This window comes from Barbus barbus (assembly GCF_936440315.1).
Source record: "Barbus barbus genome assembly, chromosome: 3".
Lineage (NCBI taxonomy): Eukaryota > Metazoa > Chordata > Actinopteri > Cypriniformes > Cyprinidae > Barbus > Barbus barbus.
This window is the reverse complement of record NC_136731.1, coordinates 45,085,453-45,110,321: the sequence shown is the minus strand read 5'-3', so window position 1 is coordinate 45,110,321 and position 24,869 is coordinate 45,085,453. Positions and strand designations below refer to the sequence as shown.

At 40.1% G+C, this 24,869-nt stretch overlaps 1 protein-coding gene across 1 annotated transcript; it reads left to right on the top strand.

The window, feature by feature from the left end:
• Nucleotides 1-9,213: 9,213 nt before the first annotated feature.
• On the top strand, nt 9,214-19,045 carry LOC306859106 (uncharacterized protein; the record flags this gene model as incomplete). The annotated part of the gene is made up of 4 exons (XM_079399943.1): nt 9,214-9,339; nt 12,455-13,150; nt 18,625-18,918; nt 19,011-19,045. The coding sequence occupies exons 1-4, from the start codon at nt 9,282-9,284 to the stop codon at nt 19,043-19,045; spliced, it is 1,083 nt and encodes a 360-aa protein (XP_079256069.1). The 5' UTR covers nt 9,214-9,281.
• Nucleotides 19,046-24,869: the final 5,824 nt, after the last annotated feature.

Genomic DNA, 24,869 nt, shown 5'->3' with positions numbered 1-24,869 from the left:
TTTTTGGAGCAAAATTGGTGATTAATTTGATAATTATGTTTGGGAAATACCATATGCACAAACAAAAGTGGTCTAATAATAAACCTAACATTACATTATTTAAAAGCATTACATTGAAGCCTTAAAAGATCTAAGAAATAAAGAAGCAAATAGAGAATATAATTTGAATCCTTTTTTTATGGAAATGTCTTGTAAGTTTCCCCTGTAGATTTGTTCCCTTCTTTCTTTTTATTTTTCTGTTTGTTCCTTTGATGCTATTATGAATGCAACTGATTGTAAACACTGTGATTTTCTCTATATATGTATGTTGTGTTACTGTTCTTGTTATATTATATGTAGCGGGCGGGGTTAGTGACTATACTGAGTGCGGCCGCTCGAGACGCTCTGCTTCACTCTGCAGCTCGTGAGGATCACTCGGTGTGCGCATGCGCGAGAGACAGAGTTTACGGTGCGGGTGAGTCCACGTTTTCTTCTCTTTCTTCTCTATTATTTGTTTTTTGATGTCGTGCATGGATTATTCTGCGTAATTAAGTTTGAGGGCAGCGGGAATGTGAGGTAAATATCATCTTCTCGTATGAATATCGCTGGAGTTATTTTAACACGTGTTTGTTCAGTGAAGAAAGAGTTTTACTCCAGAAATGCTCTTCGTTCAAACGTTAAAAACGATCATATTGTGTCTAATATTCCTCCTTGCTGCAAGAGCACTCCATCACGAGTACAATTCCTGCCAACGACCCGTAATATAACTGCATATTTAGCAAGAATTCAACTATAGCTATTCAACTTTACATTATAATTAACAGCTATCCAGTTTAACATTTATTAGACTTTAAAAATAAACTTAAAACAATCTTCACATAAACCCATTATAATAAATGTAATATGTATCTACTTGTGTCCCTCAGCAGAAATATACAGAAACCGAATAAAGTTATCAAACACTAAATTCTAAATTAAATACAGATGAATCCTTAAAACTATAAAAGTTACTGATTTCCTCTCTTTTGTTCTTGATGAACAGACATCACAGCAGCAGGTTATTAGGTTGTTTAGGCTGCTATTGTAGAAGATTTTTATTAGTCAAAAGATGAATTAATCAAGTATAAATAATGTGAATTTAGCCATTTATGTATCCAGTTATTCTTCCATTATAATCATATGCCTGTGTGCGTCGCCTGTATATGGAATGTGCAGACCCTCAAAATAGGTGACAGCTGTAAAAGTACAAAAGGGCTTCTTTCCTTACCATATAGGAGCCCCTTCTCTCTATTTATAAGGAAAACACAGCCTTAAAAGGTAAAGCCACCGGCGTGTCCAATACATATGCGTTGTACCTTTTTTGGCTGTGTTTTCCTTATACTTGATTCCTCCCTAGAGAGAAGGGGCTCCTGGACGTGTTATAGTAAGGAAAGAGGCCCCCTTTATATTTTTTCCAGATGTTTCCTATCTCGAGGGTCTGCACGTTCCATCCATGCAGGCCTCCGACACACACAGGCATATATATATATGTGATTATAATGGTAGAATAACTTGATACGTGGCTAAATTCACATTAATTATACTTGATTAATTCATCTTTTGACTAATAAAAATCTTCTACAGCTGCCGCTACTGAACACAACGCAGATCTGACACACACCGTATTTTCTCTCAACTCTAGCTTTTCTGACCCATTTCAGTCTCTTCTAATGAGCTGATGAGTTGAATCGAGTGTGTTAGATGAGGGGACAGTGCTAGGATGAAAACCATTTCAGAGAAAAGTTCTTAATGTAACTCATGCATGCACAGTTTTATGGCAGCTTTAATTGCCTTTTTGGTAAGTTCACGCCTTAACTGATCACGACATTGCATGCTCGTAGTTTCTTCCGCAATTTGATATGAAATGATACAGGCTATGCGTGCGCCGGCACCTTTGTGCGTTTATTGAAGAGTACGCGCTGCAAACACAGTACAGTTTCCGCGCTCGTTTGACTCACGCCTGACGCTGCAGTGAAGTTGACGCACGCGTCTGAAACGTCTCCTGTTTGATATGCTTGTAAAGACGTTCTGCGACTGAATAAATACACTTCTTATCAAGAAAACGAGACAGAATTAGCAGTTATGTGTGTGGTGGCCAACCCTAGGCCCTGCCCCTTGCGTTAACGGCGGTAAATAATTTGAACGCGTTAAATTGAAAATAATCGCCAATTTTATATGTTATATCATTAAGAAATCCCCAAGATTTTCCCTATCTAAATCAGAATACATTTTTCAGATATTATAATTAATGGGAAAATTGCACATATATTAGTGCTCCTTGTGCCGATTCATGAAACAATTTGTGGATTTTGTAATCTGGGACACTTATGGCTGAAATCTGGGACAACATTTTTTGGTTTAGAAATAGTTACATTTTTACAAAGCAAACGGCAAAAACACATCTGGTTAAATGTGCGTAACATGTTTGGTAGAGTTAATTTAGTAGGCCTACATTTTGTGTCTTTATCTGTTTGGTTAAACTAGTTGCCTAAATGTTACATCTGGAACACAAAGAAACCACAATATGTCAGAAACAACAAATATCTAGAGAAGTCAAAAATGTACACGTTGTGTTAATATAGATAACAAAATAATTTTAGAGAAGAATTCATTGAATAGGCAACAATGTAGGCTTATCTATACAAAAACTGGGAAAAGAGACCTGCATGAACAAAAGACAACCCAACATGTCTTTTAAACACATTCAACTTTAAAATTAAACTTCATATCAGAAATAAGCAATCCTTGCAAGTCAAGGACTCATCATCATCAAGGATCCCATTGTCCTCTGCACATGTCTGGTGGAGCCATTTGTGTCTTTGTAGACTGGTCCAAGGAGATCCATCAGTGCAGATATCTTTGTCTTCTTGGGTGATGTGGGGGCTTCTGCATCTCTCACATTATTCTGTTGAACAGGCACAGTGACTCCACCGGGAAGTCCACCATCAGTTCCTTGCTGCTTAAAGATAAAGCAATTAAAAATTACTTTTAAAATATAATTACAATAATAAATGATTACAAAGTTATGATCAAAATAAACCAAGAACACTATTTTGTTTCAACACTACTCTGTGATTTCATTTGCTCCAGACTAACAGTCTCCCTCATCGGCCTTGAAAATGTCATGGTCCTCTTCAGACAAGAAGGGAAGGGCCTTAAAATGAGAATCTAGTGCTGATGATGTTTGCAATGTTTCCTTCAGGCCAGCATATCTTAAAGAGATTTCACACATTTAAAGAACTTTTTGTCATATGCAGTTATACAGCTATACACAGAAGTCAAAGTCACACAGTATTTATTAGTGTTATTGATCGCATTGTTATTTTAATCTATGTATGGTTGTAAAGCTATTTCATGTATGCAATCTACATTTAGTCTGTATAGGGTTTATAGCTGAACACCGCTAAAGAATAAAAAAATAATAATCTGTAAACATACCTTGACATAAGGTTGTCATGTATAGTAGATTTAAAGTCCTTGATGATTGTGGAGTCGCTGGGTGAAACGCTGATCTCCTGTAACAGCCGTGCAGTTCATCAGCTTATGCGAGGGTAGGTCCAGTAGCTTTTGTTTGACTTTCAGAGTATGGGTGGCGATACAGCTTCAATGAAAGAAGGCACTGATTCGTCTGACTTTGCCTAGCAATTGAGTCACTTTTGGGAGTTTGAGTGCTGCTTGCGATGCTAAATTCAGCATATGCGCATAGCAGCTGACGTGAAGCACATTCATTAGCTCCGCCGCATGGACCGTATATTCGCTGCATTGTCGGTAACGAGAGCCTGTTCTTTCCGGGAAATATTCCACTCATTTATGGCCTCATTCAACAATGCTGCGATGTGACTTGCTGTGTGGCTGGTGTGGACAAACCGGGTTTGCAAAACATGCAACACGAGTGTCCAGTCACTTGAGATATATAGCGACACGTTCTGGTGACGTAAGAGTCCGTCGCCCTGGATGTCCAGCTGTCACACATAAGGGCAACTCTTTCTGCCGACTGGAGAGATGCTGCGACATTGTTCTTAACTTCTGCATACTTTTTCGGTATTCCCATTTCACTGAGGTACTTGAGGCTTATCATTACGTAACGTGGTTCCAAAACATTAAGAAGATCTTGAAAGCCCTCGTTCTCAATGATGCTTTAGGGGCATAAGTCCTTGCAAATCAGCATGGCAATGACGCCTGCTATTTTCTTAGTGCGAGGTGAATCTGGCTGTAGTTTGTAGGCAAATGCAACGTCTAGCGGTCTAGCGTCTAGTGGTTTCGTAGGTTTGTTGTGTTGTTGCAGAATAGTAGCTCTTGCGGGCACAACTTACACACAACAGTAGTTTTGCCTCATCTTTACCCTCACTGCTTTTGAACATGACCTACTTCCACACATCGGAATCAACTTCGCCGGCGCTGGCTTCAGTTAGCTGCCGTGACCTTCCGCCATGGTGATCCTCTGTTTTGTTTTGATTTGTTTTTGGTCTGTTTTAATTGGAGCAACATGAAAGATAGCGGCACCTTCAGGACGAGAGGCAAATTTTCACATCCTCTCAAGTAAAGCACCACATTAAGAATCGATTCGGGGGTTTCTCGAATCCATATCGTTTCATCAAATTGAAGATCGATTAAAATCGGAGAATCAATATTTTTTACCCAGCCCTGTGTTGGCTGAATATATTTAGCTGCTTCTACAGTTAAAACATTTTTTTGATGTGTCCTTTTTAAGGCAATGTTTAAAAAAGTAGTTTTTAAAACCTAAAATAGTTCAAAATATTTAATGCATTATTTAATTATACTTGCTGTACTACTTCAGTACAGTATAGTACTTAAATTTGTTATAATCATCATTTTATAATAAATTCAGAATCAAGACCTGAAAACTAGGGAGTGGAAATGGCAACTGAGCTATTGAGTGATCCTCTGCTGCCATCTACTGGAAACAATGGTAATTTTATGTAATTGTCATATCAAAAGTCTTTGTTTTCCACAAGGTTTTTTGGCACCTTTTTTCGTCATCTCCATGAATGAAAAGTGATTTTTTTAAAGTGAATTTTACTGCATAACTGTAAAGTAAAAAAATTACAAGGCTTTTAAATATTACATAAGTGTTTTAAAAAATGCATTTTGTTTGGGTGGGGGTTGCGTGTCTTTGTCACCTTTTTCACGCATGATGAGTTTGCATCCCTGTAGTAATAATAATAATAGGCCTAATTATAAGAAGAGTGTAACAGGCCTACAATAATTGAAAATGCCTAATTAAATAGCCTATAACTAAAGTGTATACAATTATTATTTTATTCAGAGTTTTTTTGTTGTTGTTGTAGTTAATTCATTATTTAAATTAATAGGCCTACAAATTCGGAAACAGGTGCAGGTAATCGCTGGCGTCAGTCACAAAATTGATATGGTCTAAAAAAAAAATTATTAAAAAAATAGGCTAATCTTTGTGAGGACGACTGCAACAGCTGCTCTTAAATTCTTTAGACACCGCCAAAGACTATAGAATACCCAAGACGTGTCACTCGTTCTGAATGGGGAAAAATGCAACGCTCAATATGGCCGCTCAATCGCAGGAAGCCCCACCTTCTGAATGAAAGAGCCAATTGCTAATCGGTAAAGTCAGCACGTCACTGCAGCTACTGTTAGAAGTCGCGGTTGCTATAGAAACAGTCAGCGCTCTGAGACGCGTGCTGGCTGATCAAGCCTGAGAAATAAGCTTTTTATAATGCTATTTGAGCAAAAGAAACATTTATGACACAGTTGTTGTCCGATTTCATTGGTGATTTCAAATATGAAATTGAATCGTAAGCTTAGTGAACAGTTTTGGAGAATTTGATGTTTAGCCATTCAAAGTGATAGGAGCTGCTCTGGGATGCCTGAGGCGTTTCAAAGATGGCCGCCGATCAACACCTACTAAAAACACCTCCTCAGCCCAAATGACATTCATAATCAGCCTGACAGTAGGCTTGTAGTGTGTTCCCGGCTTTACAGAATGTTCCGGTTCGTGCGTGGAACTGAAAAGTCTTACCGTTACTTGCAGACTGATGGACGGGCTTTCTCCCTCGTCATTGCAAGTTTTTAAGTCTTTTTTACAGAATTATGCATTGCTGCTGTTTTTCTGGCAATTTCTAACACACAGCTGCAAATTACAGTCCAACTGTATGGGTGAACACACACACATTTACAGGCACAACATCCCCAAACCAGTCTGGATAACAATTGGCTAACACTGCTGTCAATCAAACTCATCAAGAGTTTTATTTATTTGAGATATTATAATAGTTTTTTTAATTGTGTTAAAATAGATTAAACGATAATTATTTAACAGATATTATATTTGTATAATAAACTGGGAGGGGGGGTTCTGTGCCCACGCCCCTGGACCTGAAGGATTTTTCTGAAGAACAGCAGACAGTTTAACTGTTCAAGACAAACAAGGGACTCATGAACAACTATCACTACACAAAAAACAAAACAAACAGTATTAAAAATCAAAGGGGTGTAAACTTTTGAACAGGGTCATTTTTGTAAATTCAACTATTTTCTCTTAAGGCCGGTACACACCAAGCCGACGGTCGGCCGTCGGTCAGTTTTTGTTTGTCGGCCGACGCAGTCTTCTCAGTGTGTTCCGCGGCGTCGGCTGAAGTTGGTCCTAGTCGGCTTGTTTTCAACCAATTCGACATGTTGAATCGGCGTCGGGGGTCGTCGGTCAGTCGGTCCATCTGATCATTCTGATTGGCTGTTCAGCTGGCAAACCAGTGCGCGAGAGGTGCCAAATGCATTTTCAACCACCCGCCAAGCTCGCGAAACCCTGTAATTGAATATGCGTTGCTCTACAGATAGCCTGCGGTTCGGATATGGCTTCATTAGGTAGTCCTTCGAGGGAAATGCCTCATCTGCCACAATGCAGTAAGGGGCCAGCTGGTCAGATTCAGGAAGTGGTGCAGGGGCAGGTATGTTTGATGTTCTTTTCTCCAAGGCATCCTGCAATGAGCATCCACCAAATACTCCACCATCTGAAATACGCCCATTGCAGCCCACATCAACATACAGGAATCTGTAATTGCTGTCAACCAGTGCCATTAGAACTATGGAAAATGAATGCTTGTAATTGTAAAATGTTGATCCAGTTCCTGGTGGGGGACGAATGTTGATGTGCTTCCCATCCAGAGCACCCAGGCAGTTTGGGAAGTTCCACTGAGCCTGGAATCCAATGGCTATTTGCTGCCACTCTTCCACTGTGTCTGGGCACTGAAAAACAACAGAATTAAAACAAAAAGTAGTTTTAATTGTCGACCCTTGATAACTTGTAGTCATTTTGGCATATTTCACTGTCTGAATGTGTACAAACTGCCCTATAAATGTTGAAGAAGAAAAAAGTAATAAAACCGATGCATGTATGCCTTCAGGTATTTCTCTTTTAAGACCTGGTAGATTGCTGCACAGGTTTCAGGAACGAATTGCCGAATTGTAGTCATTCCCACTCGGAACTGGTAAGAAAGGCTCTTGAAGCTTTCTCCTGCAAAGATTACAATCACATAACTCTATTATCGATGTTCCACACCTAATACAAGGTCAAATCAAACACTTTTAATGCATTTTCATTACATTAAATCAGATTATTGTTATCAATTATTAAAGGCATTGTGCTATAAACAAGCACAATTATGTTTTGTTGTCTCTTTTTAAGTAAGCTCCAACTGCCATACGAAATAATCAAATTATTTTCTTTTTTATAATGCTTAATGATACACCGACATAAACACAACTGAAAAAGCGTTGTAATGTAATATTCAAATAACAAATAACCTTTAGCTTGCTTGCCTGTTGCCAAGAACCGTAGTGTAATCATCAGACGTTCCCCTACGGAGATACAATCCCAGTAGTTCGTGTTTCTCCTCTGTACGATTGGACTGATAAGTTCTTTTAACCTGAAAAAGCCGAGAGAAATTTTTTAAATCAGAGGTTTCACCTAACTTGAGCTCTCGACACAGGTTCGGGAAAGCCCCTTGAGCCTGTCTCTGGAGTATCCATGGTTTCACCCAGGGGCGTAGATTACGCGGGGGACGCACTTTTTCATTGGACAGTTGTGTTCTCGACATGTTGAGGTTTTAATGGAGCAATGTATATAAATTATATAAATTTGTATTGATTTAATGGAGCCATAACACTGATCAAGAATCTTCCCATTTCTATTTGGGCAGATTCTCATATGTGATAAGGGCACAGTGAACCAGTCTTGCATTTTCCCCGCACAATTGGGCTATTTTGAAAATACAGTCGGGGGAAAAATTACAGAGCCGGTTATTTGGGCTACTTTTATAATGTACTGCGGCTGCCCAAAGTGTATATGTGATCGCGAAAGGAAGTTATTACAAATACTCGATGGTGGTATAAAGTGAGTTCTGAGTAAAGTGTACTGTTAATCTCATAAATTGTCTTATGTAGCATGATGCTAATGTTAGCTTTAATGCACCTGCAGAACAGGTCCAATTCTTCTTCATAATTCATTTATATCACAATACTTCATGTAAGGTCACAAGAAAATGTTTTGTTGTATTTATTTAGAAGTGCTTTTGATAATAGATGGGTAAATGTGTACTGGGATTGAAATGATGTGGCTTGGTAAATGTTATATTGCCAGTATAAAGGTATGATAATGTCTCGTACCTGGCGGAGATGTGAAAGGTTCTGTTTCCTCAATCTAGTTTGTTATGCATTCCTTTATTTCAACACTTTGAAATACAGGTAAATCCTAGTATTTTAAATTTGTGATTAATCGTGATTTTTTTTAATCGATTAAAAGCACTAATAAAAAATAACATGCATTTTGTATGATTTCTCTTATTTTGCTAAATTAACATTTTGCAGATTCTGAAAGGGGGGATGTAAAGTTTTGACCTCATTGGTACATTAACAATAATTTGGGACAAATACAATATAATTTAATGTAAAACTATGCGAGTGCCGTGGTAGTTTGCTTTTTCCACCGACGAGGGTAGAGGGAGAGGGCCAAGGTTCAAGAGTTACGGTTAGCTACTGTAATATAATATAGTAATGATTCACAAAGAGACAACACTTAATGGGTCTTTGATTTGTTTATTTTGGCTTTTCCACACAGAAATTCATGTTCATTGAAGCTCCTCCCACAACAATCACACATTCAGCAAATAAATGCTGGAATATTCCCATCAGTTTACAAGTGAAGACGAGCATCAGAGCATCAGGAAGAGCTGAAATCTGCAAAGACTGAGTTTATTAAAGAGGACAGAGAGAAGATGAGAGATCCAGAACCCTGCAGAATCAAACACACTGAAGATACTCAACAACAAACAGGTTGGTGTTTATTCTTCATTAATAATGCTGACGGTTGGGGGATCATGTGACACTTTCATGAGCCAAGTCGCACATTAGCTGAGCTCCGTGTATATTACCGTCTTTTACTGTTGTTCATCATCTTTTTTTACATTTGGGGTAGTTTTTTGGTTTGTCGTTGGCCTGGAGATGTCACACAGTCGGAAACTCGCTTATCTTTCACCATCATCCTCGCCAATTAAGAAGAAAACAAAACTAACTGGCGCAGCGGGCCGAGCTGACATTGAAGACAATATGGCAGTCACTATAAAGCGATTTGAGGACATTTTGAAGGCTGAATTAGCAGCAGTGCACACTGAATTCGCCCTTCTCACAATACAGAATATATGCTCTAATTTAATCGGGGAACTGAGAGAGCAGAAAATTTGATCGGGGAATACACAGGGCGTGTGGATTCCCTCAAGCAGCAGGTGACTGACTTACAAAACAGATTACGCAGTAATCTCCGCATGCTGGGACTACCTGAAGGGGCCGAGAAGGATGACCCGATCGGCTTTCTGAAACTGTCTCTGCCGATTTGGATCCCATCACTTGTGGGCAGAGATATCGAGATCGAACATGCGCATCGAGTTTACTCCAGAGCTTCAGCTGATCACTCCAAACCATGAGTGTTTCTCTTCAAAGTGTTACGCTACAACGACAGGAATTTGATTCTAAATGAAGCGAGATGCCACGAGATGCCCTGTGAAAGCGGGTGATGGTGCGATGTTGAGCTTCTTCCCCAACTTCTCTCCCGCGACGGCAAAAAAGCGGAGCTCCTTCAGTGCAATACGGAAGGAATTGTAAGCAGGTCTGCAGACCTTTCTTCAGTATCCTGCTATGCTGAAGATCGTCATGAAACACGGTGAGACCAAACTAACGCACTCACCGGACGAAGAGCTCCATTCCCGCTCCTCATTCTCCTGGGATGAACGTGGCATAAGGGTTTGATAATACTGAGTGACTCGACTTCTGATTGACTGATCTAGAACTTTGTGTCAATCGCTACTGGCAGTTCTTCATGTAAGCAAGGAAATTTGGCATCACTAATGTACAGTCACAATTATTTATGTTTGTTTCCTCATTATGGAAAGAAAATGTCTCCACGATCTGCTTTTGGAGAAATATCGTAGTATGGTGCTATTCAATCAGCTGCAGTTCTCAATATACTGTGCATGAAAAACTAAAGGCAAAGTACAATGTATTTATCATTTAAGGTAAATATGATGACATCAGACAAATGATTCCATCAAGAAAAGTTCCTGTCAGTTCCTGTTCTCTTAGTGCAAGTCAAATGAGCCAGATTACTTAGACTCTCACCTTTTGTTTGTAATGGCTCTTGGTGCCTCTGCCCCAGTATTTTAGTAGTGAGGCTGATTGAATTAGGACTGGTGAAATGGGGCAGGTTGCTATATCTGAATACTTAATTTGCATGCTCACCCAGGTGCTTTGTCTCCATTTCTACGAAGTACCACTGCCTTAGTTAGACTTTTGATGACTGCAGCACATGAAGATACCCAAGAGTCTCCTGAGCCCCTTTCACACTGCACGTTGGTCCCGGAAAATTGCCAGAGTGCCTTCTGTGTGAACGCAACCACGACCCCTGGATTGATTCCGGGATCAATCCCGGGTTGGGGACCTAGTAACATTGCCAGGTTCAATCCCGGAACAAGCGCTGTGTGAACAAAAGCCGGATCAATGCCATAAAGGCTGATGACGCGCGTTATCATGCGACTCTTTTACTGGGTGTTTTGAAGGCAGATCAACATTCACACAACGAAAAATATGTAAACTGGAATGAAGCAGCGATCGGAGCCCCTCACTATCCGCGCTGAAGCTGAAATCGTTCGCCAGTTTAGTGAAATGGTTCGCGGCGCATTATACACATCACATGATGACGTCACGTGTCATTCCGGAACATTTACGGGTTGTGTGTGAACGCAAACACAGATTCCGGGAAATCACTGGCAGTGTGAATGCAGCAAATCTAAAGACAATTGCCGAAACACATTACCCGTGTATTTTCCGGAATCTCTGTGTGAAAGGGGCTCTGGTCTTCCCTTCTGAGTTTCCAACATCCGCATTGAATTTAATAATATAAATTAACAAATAGATAACGTAAAACAGATAAAATTCATTCAGACTTAAAACAACCTGAAAGTGAGTAAATAAAACACTATGACAGAATTGATAGACAGAATTTTTCTTTTTGGGTGAACTAGTCTTTTAATTGTTAATAAAACAACAAAACACAAAGAGAAAAATCACTCACTGCTCTTGACTGAAGAACTTTAATACAGTTGTTTTAATAAGAATCAATGTACAATGTAGTATATAGTGTTTCACTTTTTATATTTGTTAATTTCTCGAATGCAACTGCTAAATTCAGCTACTGTACTTGGAAAATAAAGCACTGTTTGTTTTATTTGTATTATGTTTATTTGTAATGTGTATCTTTGTTCTTATTTTTAATAAAGATAAAATAATGACAACGATTTTTATCTTCGTTCACTTTTTTATGTCATACTTTGTTACCTTGAAAGGCTTTGTCTTTATAACAGGGAAATTAGTTTAGCTGTACTGGTCAGACAAAAGAGTAAAACCAACATGACAAAGAATCGTGATAAAATCGTGAATCGTGATATTTCTGAGGGGAAAAAATCGTGATATGATATTTTTGCCATATCGCCCACCCCAAGTTCGAGTCTCTACGGCAGATAGTTAAGATCCATTTCCGGATGCCAAATCCTGTCAGAAAATATACAAATTTTTCTGGTATCTGAACAAATAGTCAGCAGGGTTGTCAATATCCAAAACATTAACATCAAGTCTTGTCTGGTACCAAAACTGTATTAACAGTCTTTTATCAACCAAGAAGTTGCATGTTTCAATGCTCAGACTTTATCTGACCAGCACAAATCCAACAGTTTTAGCAAACTGCTTCACAACAACATCCCATAAACCTTTAGTTTTCATAAACACTGCCTCTTATCTCTTATAGACAAAACAATTAATGAAACCTCACAATCATCAGACTAAACTATGAAAATACATCATCGATGACATGACAAATTTACTGTTTTTACTTTTATTTCAGAGTTGATTGAAGACAATGAGGAGAAAGAAGAATTGAGTGAAGTTGAGGAGACAAATCATGCCCAAAGTGGAGAAAAACACAAACAGAATGATTTAAAGAAAAGAAAAGCCAAGAAATCTTTCACCTGCACTCAGTGTGGAAAGAGTTTGAAATACAAATGTCATCTTGAGCTTCATCTGAGAGTTCACACTGGAGAGAAACCTTACAAGTGTTCACACTGCGACATGAGATTCAGTCAGTCAAGCAATCTGAAAACACACGAGATGATCCATACTGGAGAGAAATCATTCACTTGTGATCAGTGCGACAAAACATTTTTGAGAGCTTCAGACCTGAAGAATCACCTGAGAGTTCATATAAAGGAGAAGCCACATTCATGTAATTTGTGTGGAAAGAGTTTTTCACGTCTAGAAAGTTTGAAAGAACATGAGAAAATACACACTGGTGTGAGAGAGTACATGTGCTTTGAGTGTGAGAAGACTTTTACTACAGCAAAGAGTTTAAAACTGCATGAGAGGATTCACACTGGAGAGAAACCTTACAAGTGTTCACACTGTGACAAGAGATTCAATCAGTCAGGACACCTGAAAATACATGAGAGGATCCACACTGGAGAGAAACCGTATCACTGCACTGCATGTGGGAAGTGTTTCCGTCAATCCTCTGCTCTACACAGACATACAAAAATCTATCACAGTAAGTAGATCATCTGATGCTGTGTCCTCGTCAAATGTGACACAATCATGAATCAAGCAATAAAATAAAATATCATCTGGATAAATCTGTCATTATAAGCAACATGACAAAGAAACATTGTCTAAAATTTTTTCCTTGACTCGCTGGAACGCCTCCTCTGCCTCTGGACTCCAGGTGACGCGCTCAGGCTGCCCCTTTCTGGTCAGGTCTGTCAAGGGGGCGGCAGCTAGAGATGAGAAGTTAGGGATGAAACAGCGGTAATACCCCGCCAACCCTAAGAACGCTCGTACCTGGGTCTTGGGGCAGTGCGGACGGCCTCCACCTTCTTCTCTTGTGGCCTGATGAGGCCCCGTCCAACCCGGAAGCCCAGGTACTTTGCCTCAAGAGAGCCAGGTGACACTTGCGAGGGTTGGCAGTGAGTCCAGCCCTTCGAAGATCCGTAAGCACCCTCCAGGCCTCGAAGCCCGGCCAGTCTCGGCCCAGCAACACAGTTACGGGTAAATCTTTAACAAGCCTCCCACGGGACGTCATGGCTGATATGCCCAGTCATGGAAACACTGGGCCGCGCAAACGGGAGATAGCCCCACTCGAGCCAGAATTTCCCTCTTTACGTCTTCATATGTTTCTGCCATCGCTGTGAGGAGGCTGAAAAAGGTGTGCTGGGTTTCACCAGTGAGTAGCAGGGCTAGTGCGCGGGCCCAGTCGTCCGGGTCCCATCCCTCCGTGGTAGCGGTATTCTCGAACATTTGTAGATAAGCCTCGACGTTGTCATGCGCAGTCATTTTGGGCAGTAGCTGGGCGGCCTGTACCCGAGGGTCCGGTAACGGAACGCGCTGGCGGGCGGCCATGCGGAGGGCTGGTCAGCCTGGCTCTGGCGTGTGGCAAGATGCTCAACGATCTGGTGTTGGCGCAGGTTGACCTCTGCTAACTGCCGGAGAAGTTCTTCCATCCTGAGGGGAGGAGTAACCGCCTGTCTGGAGGAAACATTTACATTTATGCATTTAGCAGACGCTTTTATCCAAAGCGACTTACATTGCATTCAAGTTACAGTTTCTACATTTTATCAGCTCTTGCTTTCCCTGGGAATCGAACCCATGATCTTGGCGTTGCTTGCGCCATGCTCTACTATTTGAGCTACAGGAAAGCCTAACCCCCCCCCCAAAAAAAAAAAAAAACCCAACGTGAGTTTATGGAGATCACTTGTCGGTGAAAATTTCCTCTTAATCTGCCCGCATTCTCCACCACTGTGATGGGGTGGAAGAATCACGCGACAAGGAGAGCTAAAATAAATAAAATAAAATCCACCCTAATATATAATAATAGGGTGGATTTATTAACAAACAGTGGGTTCAGGGTGAAGAGTGGCTTGCTGAGGTGGTGCGGTGCTCTCTGTGTGTGATTTCCTTGGCGCGGTGAATCGGTGCTGTGCTCGTAGCAGGGCTGGCTCGGTCACATGCTTGTTTCTGAAAATCAAATAGAGATGACACGGTAGTTCTCAACGTTCAAGACACCAGTCTCCCCATTCTGCAGCCTCACACGGCTTATCTGGACGTGGGCAAATTGGTGACAGGTGTGGCCGATCCAGCCGTGATGAGCGAGTGCAGGTGTCTCGCTTCTTTCTCCAGGGCAACGCTGATGAGTGCACGGGACGCTCGTCACAATATATATATACATATATATATACATACATACATACATACACACAGGTGCTGGTCATAAAATTAGAATATCATGAAAAAGTTTATTTCAGTAATACCATTCAAAAAGTGAAACTTGTATATTAGATTAATTCATTACACACAGACTGATATATTTCAAATGTTTATTTCTTTTCATTTTGATGATTATAACTGACAACTAATGAAAGTCCCAAATTCAGTATCTCAGAAAATTAGAATATCAATTAAGACCAATGCAAAAAAAAATATTTTTAGAAATGTTGGCCAACTGAAAAGTATGAACATGAAAAGTATGAGCATGTACAGCACTCAATATTTAGTTGGGGCTCCTTTGGCCTGGATTACTGCAGCAATGCGGCGTGGCATGGAGTCGATCAGTCTGTGGCACTGCTCAGGTGTTATGAGAGCCCATGTTGCTCTGATAGTGGCCTTCAGCTCTTCTGAATTGTTGGGTCTGGCGTATTGCATCTTCCTCTTCACAATACCCCATAGGTTTTCTATGGTGTTAAGGTCAGGCGAGTTTGCTGGCCAATCAAGAACAGGGATACCATGGTCCTTAAACCAGGTACTGGTAGCTTTGGCAGTGTGTGCAGGTGCCAAGTCCTGTTGGAAAATGAAATCTGCATCTCCATAAAGTTGGTCAGCAGCAGGAAGCATGAAGTGCTCTAAAACCTCCTGGTAGACGGCTGCGTTGACCCTGGACCTCAGAAAACACAATGGACCAACACCAGCAGATGACATGGCACCAGCAGATGACATGGCACCCCAAACCATCAATGACTGTGGAAACTTTAAACTGGACCTCAAGCAATGTGGATTATGTGCCTCTCCTCTCTTCCTCCAGACTCTGGGACCTTGATTTCCAAAGGAAATGCAAAATTTACTTTCATCAGAGAACATAACTTTGGACCACTCAGCAGCAGTCCAGTCCTTTTTGTCTGTAGACCAGGCAAGACGCTTCTGACGCTGTCTCTTGTTCAAGAGTGGCTTGACACAAGGAATGCGACAGCTGAAACCCATGTCTTGCATACGTTTGTGCGTGGTGGTTCTTGAAGCACTGACTCCAGCTGCAGTCCACTCCTTGTGAATCTCCCCCACATTTTTGAATGGGTTTTGTTTTACAATCCTCTCCAGGGTGCGGTTATCCCTATTGCTTGTACACTTTTTTTCTACCACATCTTGTCCTTCCCTTCGCCCCTCTATTAATATGCTTGGACACAGAGCTCTGTGAACAGCCAGCCTCTTTAGCAATGACCTTTTGTGTCTTGCCCTCCTTGTGCAAGGTGTCAATGGTCGTCTTTTGGACAACTGTCAAGTCAGCAGTCTTCCCCATGATTGTGTAGCCTACAGAACTAGACGGAGAGACCATTTAAAGGCTTTTGCAGGTGTTTTGAGTTAATTAGCTGATTAGAGTGTGGCACCAGGGGTCTTCTATATTGAACATTTTCACAATATTCTAATTTTCTGAGATACTGAATTTGGGACTTTCATTAGTTGTCAGTTATAATCATCAAAATTAAAGGAAATAAACATTTGAAATATATCAGTCTGTGTGTAATGAATGAATCTAATATCCAAGTTTCACTTTTTGAATGGTATTACTGAAATAAATCAACTTTTTCATGATATTCTAATTTTATGACCAGCATATATATATATATATATATATATTTTATTATTATTTTTTTTTTTTTTAAGGAATAAACTGTGGATCATATTAGTAGAGTAAAAAAATATTCAAAAACTTAAGTTCCCCTGTAGTCAGAAATGTTATCCTTTAACACTCATCTTTGATCATCAAAATGACATATTTAAATGTTTTTTAATTAGCTGTGGTATAAGAGCAAATAAAGAAACAAATGAAAACAAAATACAAATAAACCAACCCAGGAGCGAGGCAGGCTAAAGATTAGGCCTTCCAGCGGCCCACACTAATTTCCACACGAGCACAAAAGAAAAGCACTCACACATTAGTGAAATCCAGTCAAAAAAAAGAAAAGGGAAAACTGCACAATTTGAAAACAGGACTCCCACACCAAAATAAAAATAAAAATAGATAGCCTGCCCACGCTGGATCCCCCAGCTCCTGAAGATAGAAAGAAAAGGACAATTAAAACTGGTATAGCTGTACAACAAAACAATTTCAAAAAAGAAAGAATTAACTAATCAATTTACAAATTCCGTACTTCACAGAAAAAAAAAGAGACAAAAAAATAAAATGGAAACCTAACATTTAATCCTGGAACACTAGTCAAACACCACAATCAATTTAAACCACAACAATGGTACCAATTTATACACCAGGAGCACATTTATCTTATTTCACCAGGAATAATGAACAAACAACAAAAAAAAAACAGCAAGCAACAATTGCAAGTTAAAAACCCCGCAGAGGATGGACACTGCAGCACCCCCGCACGGACGCTGCAAGCTGCAGAACAAAACGAAACAAAAAATAAAAGCAAAACAGCAGCGTCTAAACGTCTGGCCATGCAGCAGCAGAGCAGAATAAGACGCTATTGTGCTGATTTACATCTAAAGTGAAAAAAAACATACAAAAAATGAATCATCCACATACCTTTTAGAGGTGAATCTTATAAACATAAAACTAGGGTTAACATACCAGCATGCGGGAAGCACATCACCCATCCGGCCGAACAGCACCTCAATGCTAATCACTAATCAAAAATATAATAAAAAATAAATAAATCATATATCCACTATAGGCAAGATATTAAGGGAGCATATAAATATTTACCTACTGCACAGGAAGACAGCAGTCACACACACGCACGCAGCAATGTAAACAATGGAGATTCAATACACCAAACTTTCACACAGGCAAGACAACACAGCCAGGGAGAGCGCAGAACAGACACCAGCCTTCCAGGAAGACGGCACAGTTAGGAACGCAAAAAGGGAACTAAAAAAAAAAGATAATTAACCAAACACATACCTCCAACTCCAGACAGCCAGGCGCAGACAACGGAACCAGCAGTAGCGGAAACATCCCGTGTCCTTAGCAACTCCTTTATATATGCCCACTTAAAGCAAACAGAAAAGCTGGAGTGTCCATCTACTTTCTCTGGAGAAGAGCTGCTGCCAAATTTGCAAAGACCGAAGCAAAAGCTTCAGATTATTTCTCTTTCAGAGACATCTCTTCCCGTCTGATTTGTGCCTCATAATCCAGCTCCTCTCTTCTCATCATCATTTCTTTGTTCATTTCTTCGTTCACTTTTTTATGTCATACTTTGTTACCTTGAAAGGCTTTGTCTTTATAACAGGGAAATTAGTTTAGCTGTACTGCTCAGACAAAAGAGTAAAACCAACATGACAAAGAATCGTGATATTTCTGGGGGAAAAAAAAAATCGTGATATGATATTTTTGCCATATCGCCCACCCCTAGTTCGAGTCTCAACGGCAGATAGTTTCCGGATGCCAAATCCTGTCAGAAAATATACAAATTTTTCTGGTATCTGAACAAATAGTCAGCAGGGTTGTCAATATCCAAAACATTAACATCAAGTCTTGTCTGGTACCAAAACTGTATTAACAGTCTTTTATCAACCAAGAAGTTGCATGTTTCAATGCTCAGACTTTATCTGACCAGCACAAATCCAACAGTTTTAGCAAACTGCTTCACAACAACATCCCATAAACCTTTAGTTTTCATAAACACTGCCTCTTATCTCTTATAGACAAAACAATTAATGAAACCTCACAATCATCAGACTAAACTATGAAAATACATCATCGATGACATGACAAATTTACTGTTTTTACTTTTATTTCAGAGTTGATTGAAGACAATGAGGAGAAAGAAGAATTGAGTGAAGTTGAGGAGATAAATCATACCCAAAGTGGAGAAAAACACAAACAGAATGATTTAAAGAAAAGAAAAGCCAAGAAATCTTTCACCTGCACTCAGTGTGGAAAGAGTTTGAAATACAAATGTCAGCTTGAGCTTCATCTGAGAGTTCACACTGGAGAGAAACCTTACAAGTGTTCACACTGCGACATGAGATTCAGTCGGTCATCACATCTGAAAAGACACGAGAAGATTCACACTGGAGAGAAACCGAACACATGTAATCAATGCGGGAAGAGTTTCAGATTAAAAGGATTCCTTACAGACCATATGAGAGTTCATACAGGAGAGAAACCATTCACATGTGATCAGTGCGGGAAGAGTTTCTCACAATCATCAACCCTTAAGCATCACATGAGCATCCACACTGGAGAGAAACTGTACACATGTGATCAATGCGGCAAAACATTTTTGTGGGCTTCAAATCTGAGTTCACACCTGAGAGTTCATACAAAGGAGAAGCCACATTCATGTCATTTGTGTGGAAAGAGTTTTTCACGTCTACAAAGTCTGAAAGAACACGAGAAAATACACACTGGTGTGAGAGAGTACATGTGCTTTGAGTGTGAGAAGACTTTTACTACAGCAAAGAGTTTAAAACTGCACCAGAGGATCCACACTGGAGAGAAACCGTACAAGTGTTCACACTGTGACAAGAGATTCAATCAGTCAGGACACCTGAAAACACATGAGAGGATCCACACTGGAGAGAAACCGTATCACTGCACTGCATGTGGGAAGTGTTTCAGTCAATCCTCTGCTCTACACAGACATACAAAAATCTATCACAGTAAGTAGTGTTACGATTTCCTGATTGGTCTAGGGGAGGAATGTAACAGTAAAAAAAATGGATGGTGGTGAAATGAATGTGCAACAGCATGAAGCCACCCCGTCTCCAGACCCAGAGTTGTTTCACAATAACCACATAGTGATCTCATTCAAGAAAGTAGTTTTATTTACAAATTAGGCAAAAGAAAAAGAGAGGTATCAAGTTCAGAAGAGGGTATAGCCAAAATAACAAACATAATTAATCTTACTCCTCAATCATACTACCTAAACTAAAAAAAAAGAAAACCAAAGTACAACAAAATAAGCTTACTCCCTTGCTAGCATAAACAGGAGAAAAAAAGTATGATTCAAAATAAATGGCACCCACCTCCCTACTAACCTCACAAAATAAAGAAATAATTAAATAACAAACTTCAAATAAACCAAGAGAAAATGATCCATTAAGTCAAACAATGATTAACTATTAAAGTCTCAATCAGGGATTGAAATAGAAAGAGACTAAAAAGAGAAAACTACTTCACTAAGTAGTACACACAATAAAAGGTAGAGATACACGGTTCACTACTGGCTTTAACAAAGTCTCAGATCTGGGGTTGAAGATGGGTCTTCATTGCTGCTGCACACAGTCAAGCCACCACCAACACAGCTCTGATGGTGTTTGCAGTTTAAATACTCCCAGCATCCAATCACAGCAGGCCATTGATTATCTGTATCAGGTGGAACCATTTCTCCTATGAAGAGAGACAGGGATAGAGAAAGAAAAAAACAGCACAGCTGAACATACAAACAGAACCTTACGGCTCTGGACGTAACAGTAGATCATCTGATGCTGTGTCCTCATCAAATGTGACACAATCATGAATAAACCGATCAGGTGTTGCAGCTCAGCCTTCTGTGCTCCCGACAGACCGGGGTTGGTGTCCACCAGAACGGGCTCCACGGTGGCATGGGCCACCATCTGTTCTTCGGTCCCCACCCACCTCTTCAACAGTATATCAGTCTGTGTGTAATGAATGAATCTAATATACAAGTTTCACTTTTTGAATGGTATTACTGAAATAAATCAACTTTTTCATGATATTCTAATTTTATGACCAGCATATATATATATATATATATATATATATATATATATATATATACACACACAGTGGGTACAGAAAGTATTCAGACCCCCTTAAATTTTTCACTCTTTGTTATATTGCAGCCATTTGCTAAAATTATTTGTTCTTTTTTTTTTTTTTTTCATTAATGTACACACAGCACCCCATATTGACAGAAAAACACAGAATTGTTGACATTTTTGGAGATTTATTAAAAAAGAAAAACTGAAATATCACATGGTCCTAAGTATTCAGACCCTTTGCTCAGTATTTAGTAGAAGCACCCTTTTGATCTAATACAGCCATGAGTCTTTTTGGGAAAGATGCAACAAGTTTTTCACACCTGGATTTGGGGATCCTCTGCCATTCCTCCTTGCAGATCCTCTCCAGTTCTGTCAGGTTGAATGGTAAACGTTGGTGGACAGCCATTTTTAGGTCTCTCCAGAGATGCTCAATTGGGTTTAAGTCAGGGCTCTGGCTGGGCCATTCAAGAACAGTCACGGAGTTGTTGTGAAGCCACTCCTTCGTTATTTTAGCTGTGTACTTGGGGTCATTGTCTTGTTGGAAGGGAAACCTTCGGCCCAGTCTGAGGTCCTGAGCACTCTGGAGAAGGTTTTCGTCCAGGATATCCCTGTACTTGGCCGCATTCATCTTTCCCTCGATTGCAACCAGTCGTCCTGTCCCTGCAGCTGAAAAACACCCCCACAGCATGATGCTGCCACCACCATGCTTCACTGTTGGGACTGTATTGGACAGGTGATGAGCAGTGCCTGGTTTTCTCCACACATACCGCTTAGAATTAAGGCCAAAAAGTTCTATCTTGGTCTCATCAGACCAGATAATCTTATTTCTCACCATCTTGTGGTCCTTCAGGTGTTTTTTTGTGTCTTGCACTGAGGTGAGGCTTCCGTCGGGCCACTCTGCCATAAAGCCCCGACTGGTAGAGGGCTGCAGTGCTGGTTGACTTTCTACAACTTTCTCCCATCTCCCGACTGCATCTCTGGAGCTCAGCCACAGTGATCTTTGGGTTCTTCTTTACCTCTCTCACCAAGGCTCTTCTCCCCCGATAGCTCAGTTTGGCCGGACGGCCAGCTCTAAGAAGGGTTCTGGTCGTCCCAAACGTCATCCATTTAAGGATTATGGAGGCCACTGTGCTCTTAGGAACCTTAAGTGCAGCAGAACTTTTTTTGTAACCTTGGCCAGATCTGTGCCTTGCCACAATTCTGTCTCTGAGCTCTTCAGGCAGTTCCTTTGACCTCATGATTCTCATTTGCTCTGACATGCACTGTGAGCTGTAAGGTCTTATATAGACAGGTGTGTGGCTTTCATAATCAAGTCCAATTAGTATAATCAAACACAGCTGGACTCAAATGAAGGTGTAGAACCATCTCAAGGATGATCTGAAGAAATGGACAGCACCTGAGTTAAATATATGAGTGTCACAGCAAAGGGTCTGCATACTTAGGACCATGTGATATTTCAGTTTTTCTTTTTTAATAAATCTGCAAAAATGTCAACAATTCTGTGTTTTTCTGTCAATATGGGGTGCTGTGTGTACATTGAGGAAAAAAAAGAACTTAAATGATTTTAGCAAATGGCTGCAATATAACAAAGAGTGAAAAATTTAAGGGGGTCTGAATACTTTCCGTACCCACTGTATATATATATATATATATATATATATATATATACACTCACCTAAAGGATTATTAGGAACACCATACTAATACTGTGTTTGACCCCCTTTCGCCTTCAGAACTGCCTTAATTCTACGTGGCATTGATTCAACAAGGTGCTGAAAGCATTCTTTAGAAATGTTGGCCCATATTGATAGGATAGCATCTTGCAGTTGATGGAGATTTGTGGGATGCACATCCAGGGCACGAAGCTCCCGTTCCACCACATCCCACAGATGCTCTATTGGGTTGAGATCTGGTGACTGTGGGGGCCATTTTAGTACAGTGAACTCATTGTCATGTTCAAGAAACCAATTTGAAATGATTCGAGCTTTGTGACGTGGTGCATTATCCTGCTGGAAGTAGCCATCAGAGGATGGGTACATGGTGGTCATAAAGGGATGGACATGGTCAGAAACAATGCTCAGGTAGGCCGTGGCATTTAAACGATGCCCAATTGGCACTAAGGGGCCTAAAGTGTGCCAGGAAAACATCCCCCACACCATTACACCACCACCACCAGCCTGCACAGTGGTAACAAGGCATGATGGATCCATGTTCTCATTCTGTTTACGCCAAATTCTGACTACCATCTGAATGTCTCAACAGAAATCGAGACTCATCAGACCAGGCAACATTTTTCCAGTCTTCAACCATCCAATTTTGGTGAGCTCGTGCAAATTGTAGCCTCTTTTTCCTATTTGTAGTGGAGATGAGTGGTACCCGGTGGGGTCTTCTGCTGTTGTAGCCCATCCGCCTCAAGGTTGTGCGTGTTGTGGCTTCACAAATGCTTTGCTGCATACCTCGGTTGTAACGAGTGGTTATTTCAGTCAAAGTTGCTCTTCTATCAGCTTGAATCAGTCGGCCCATTCTCCTCTGACCTCTAGCATCAACAAGGCATTTTCGCCCACAGGACTGCTGCATACTGGATGTTTTTCCCTTTTCACACCATTCTTTGTAAACCCTAGAAATGGTTGTGCGTGAAAATCCCAGTAACTGAGCAGATTGTGAAATACTCAGACCGGCACGTCTGGCACCAACAACCATGCCACGCTCAAAATTGCTTAAATCACCTTTCTTTCCCATTCTGACATTCAGTTTGGAGTTCAGGGGCCAGTTGCATAAACTTAGCCACCATGTTAAGACTGTGTCTTAAGAACTAGTTTGACCAGCTAACAGTTGCCAAGGGGTAATCAGTCTTACTTTTCCAATACAAATAAGACCAATCTACCTTTTCATAACTGAATTAAAAAAGTTATGACCAGTCTTGAAGAAAAGAAAATAGGTGACTAACTTTTTAAGACTAGTCTAAACAGTTTATGCAACCGGTAGCAGGAGATTGTCTTGATCAGGACCACACCCCTAAATGCATTGAAGCAACTGCCATGTGATTGGTTCATTAGATAATTGCATTAATGAGAAATTGAACAGGTGTTCCTAATAATCCTTTAGGTGAGTGTATATATTTTTTTTTAAGGAATAAACTGTGGATCATATTAGTAGAGTAAAAAAATATAAAAAACAAAAGTTCCCCTGTAGTCAGAAATGTTATCCTTTAAAACTCATCTTTGATCATCAAAATGACATATTTAAATGTTTTTAATTAGCTGTGGCATAAGAGCAAATAAAGAAACAAATGAAAACAAAATACAAATAAACCAACCCAGGGAACTGGGGCTCACCAGGAGCGAGGCAGGCTAAAGATTAGGCCTTCCAGCGGCCCACACTAATTTCCACACGAGCACAAAAGAAAAGCACTCACACATTAGTGAAATCCAGTCAAAAAAAGAAAAAGGAAAACTGCACAATTTGAAAACAGGACTCCCACACCAAAAAAATAAAATAAAAATAGATAGCCTGCCCACGCTGGATCCCCCAGCTCCTGAAGATAGAAAGAAAAGGACAATTAAAACTGGTATAGCTGTACAACAAAACAATTAACAAAAAAGAAAGAGAATTAACTAATCAATTTACAAATTCTGTACTTCACAGAAAAAAAAGAGACAAAAAAATAAAATGGAAACCTAACATTTAATCCTGGAACACTAGTCAAACACCACAATCAATTTACACCACAACAATGGTACCAATTTATACACCAGGAGCACATTTATCTTATTTCACCAGGAATAATGAACAAACAACAAAAAAAACAAAACAGCAAGCAACAATTGCAAGTTAAAAACCCCGCAGAGGATGGACACTGCAGCACCCCCGCACGGACGCTGCAAGCTGCAGAACAAAACGAAACAAAAAATAAAAGCAAAACAGCAGCGTCTAAACGTCTGGCCATGCAGCAGCAGAGCAGAATAAGACGCTATTGTGCTGATTTACATCTAAAGTGAAAAAAAAACATACAAAAAATGAATCATCCGCATACCTTTAGAGGTGAATCTTATAAACATAAAAATAGGGTTAACATACCAGCATGCGGGAAGCACATCACCCATCCGGCCGAACAACACCTCAATGCTAATCACTAATCAAAAATATAATAAAAAATAAATAAATCATATATCCACTATAGGCAAGATATTAAGGGAGCATATAAATATTTACCTACTGCACAGGAAGACAGCAGTCACACACACGCACGCAGCAAT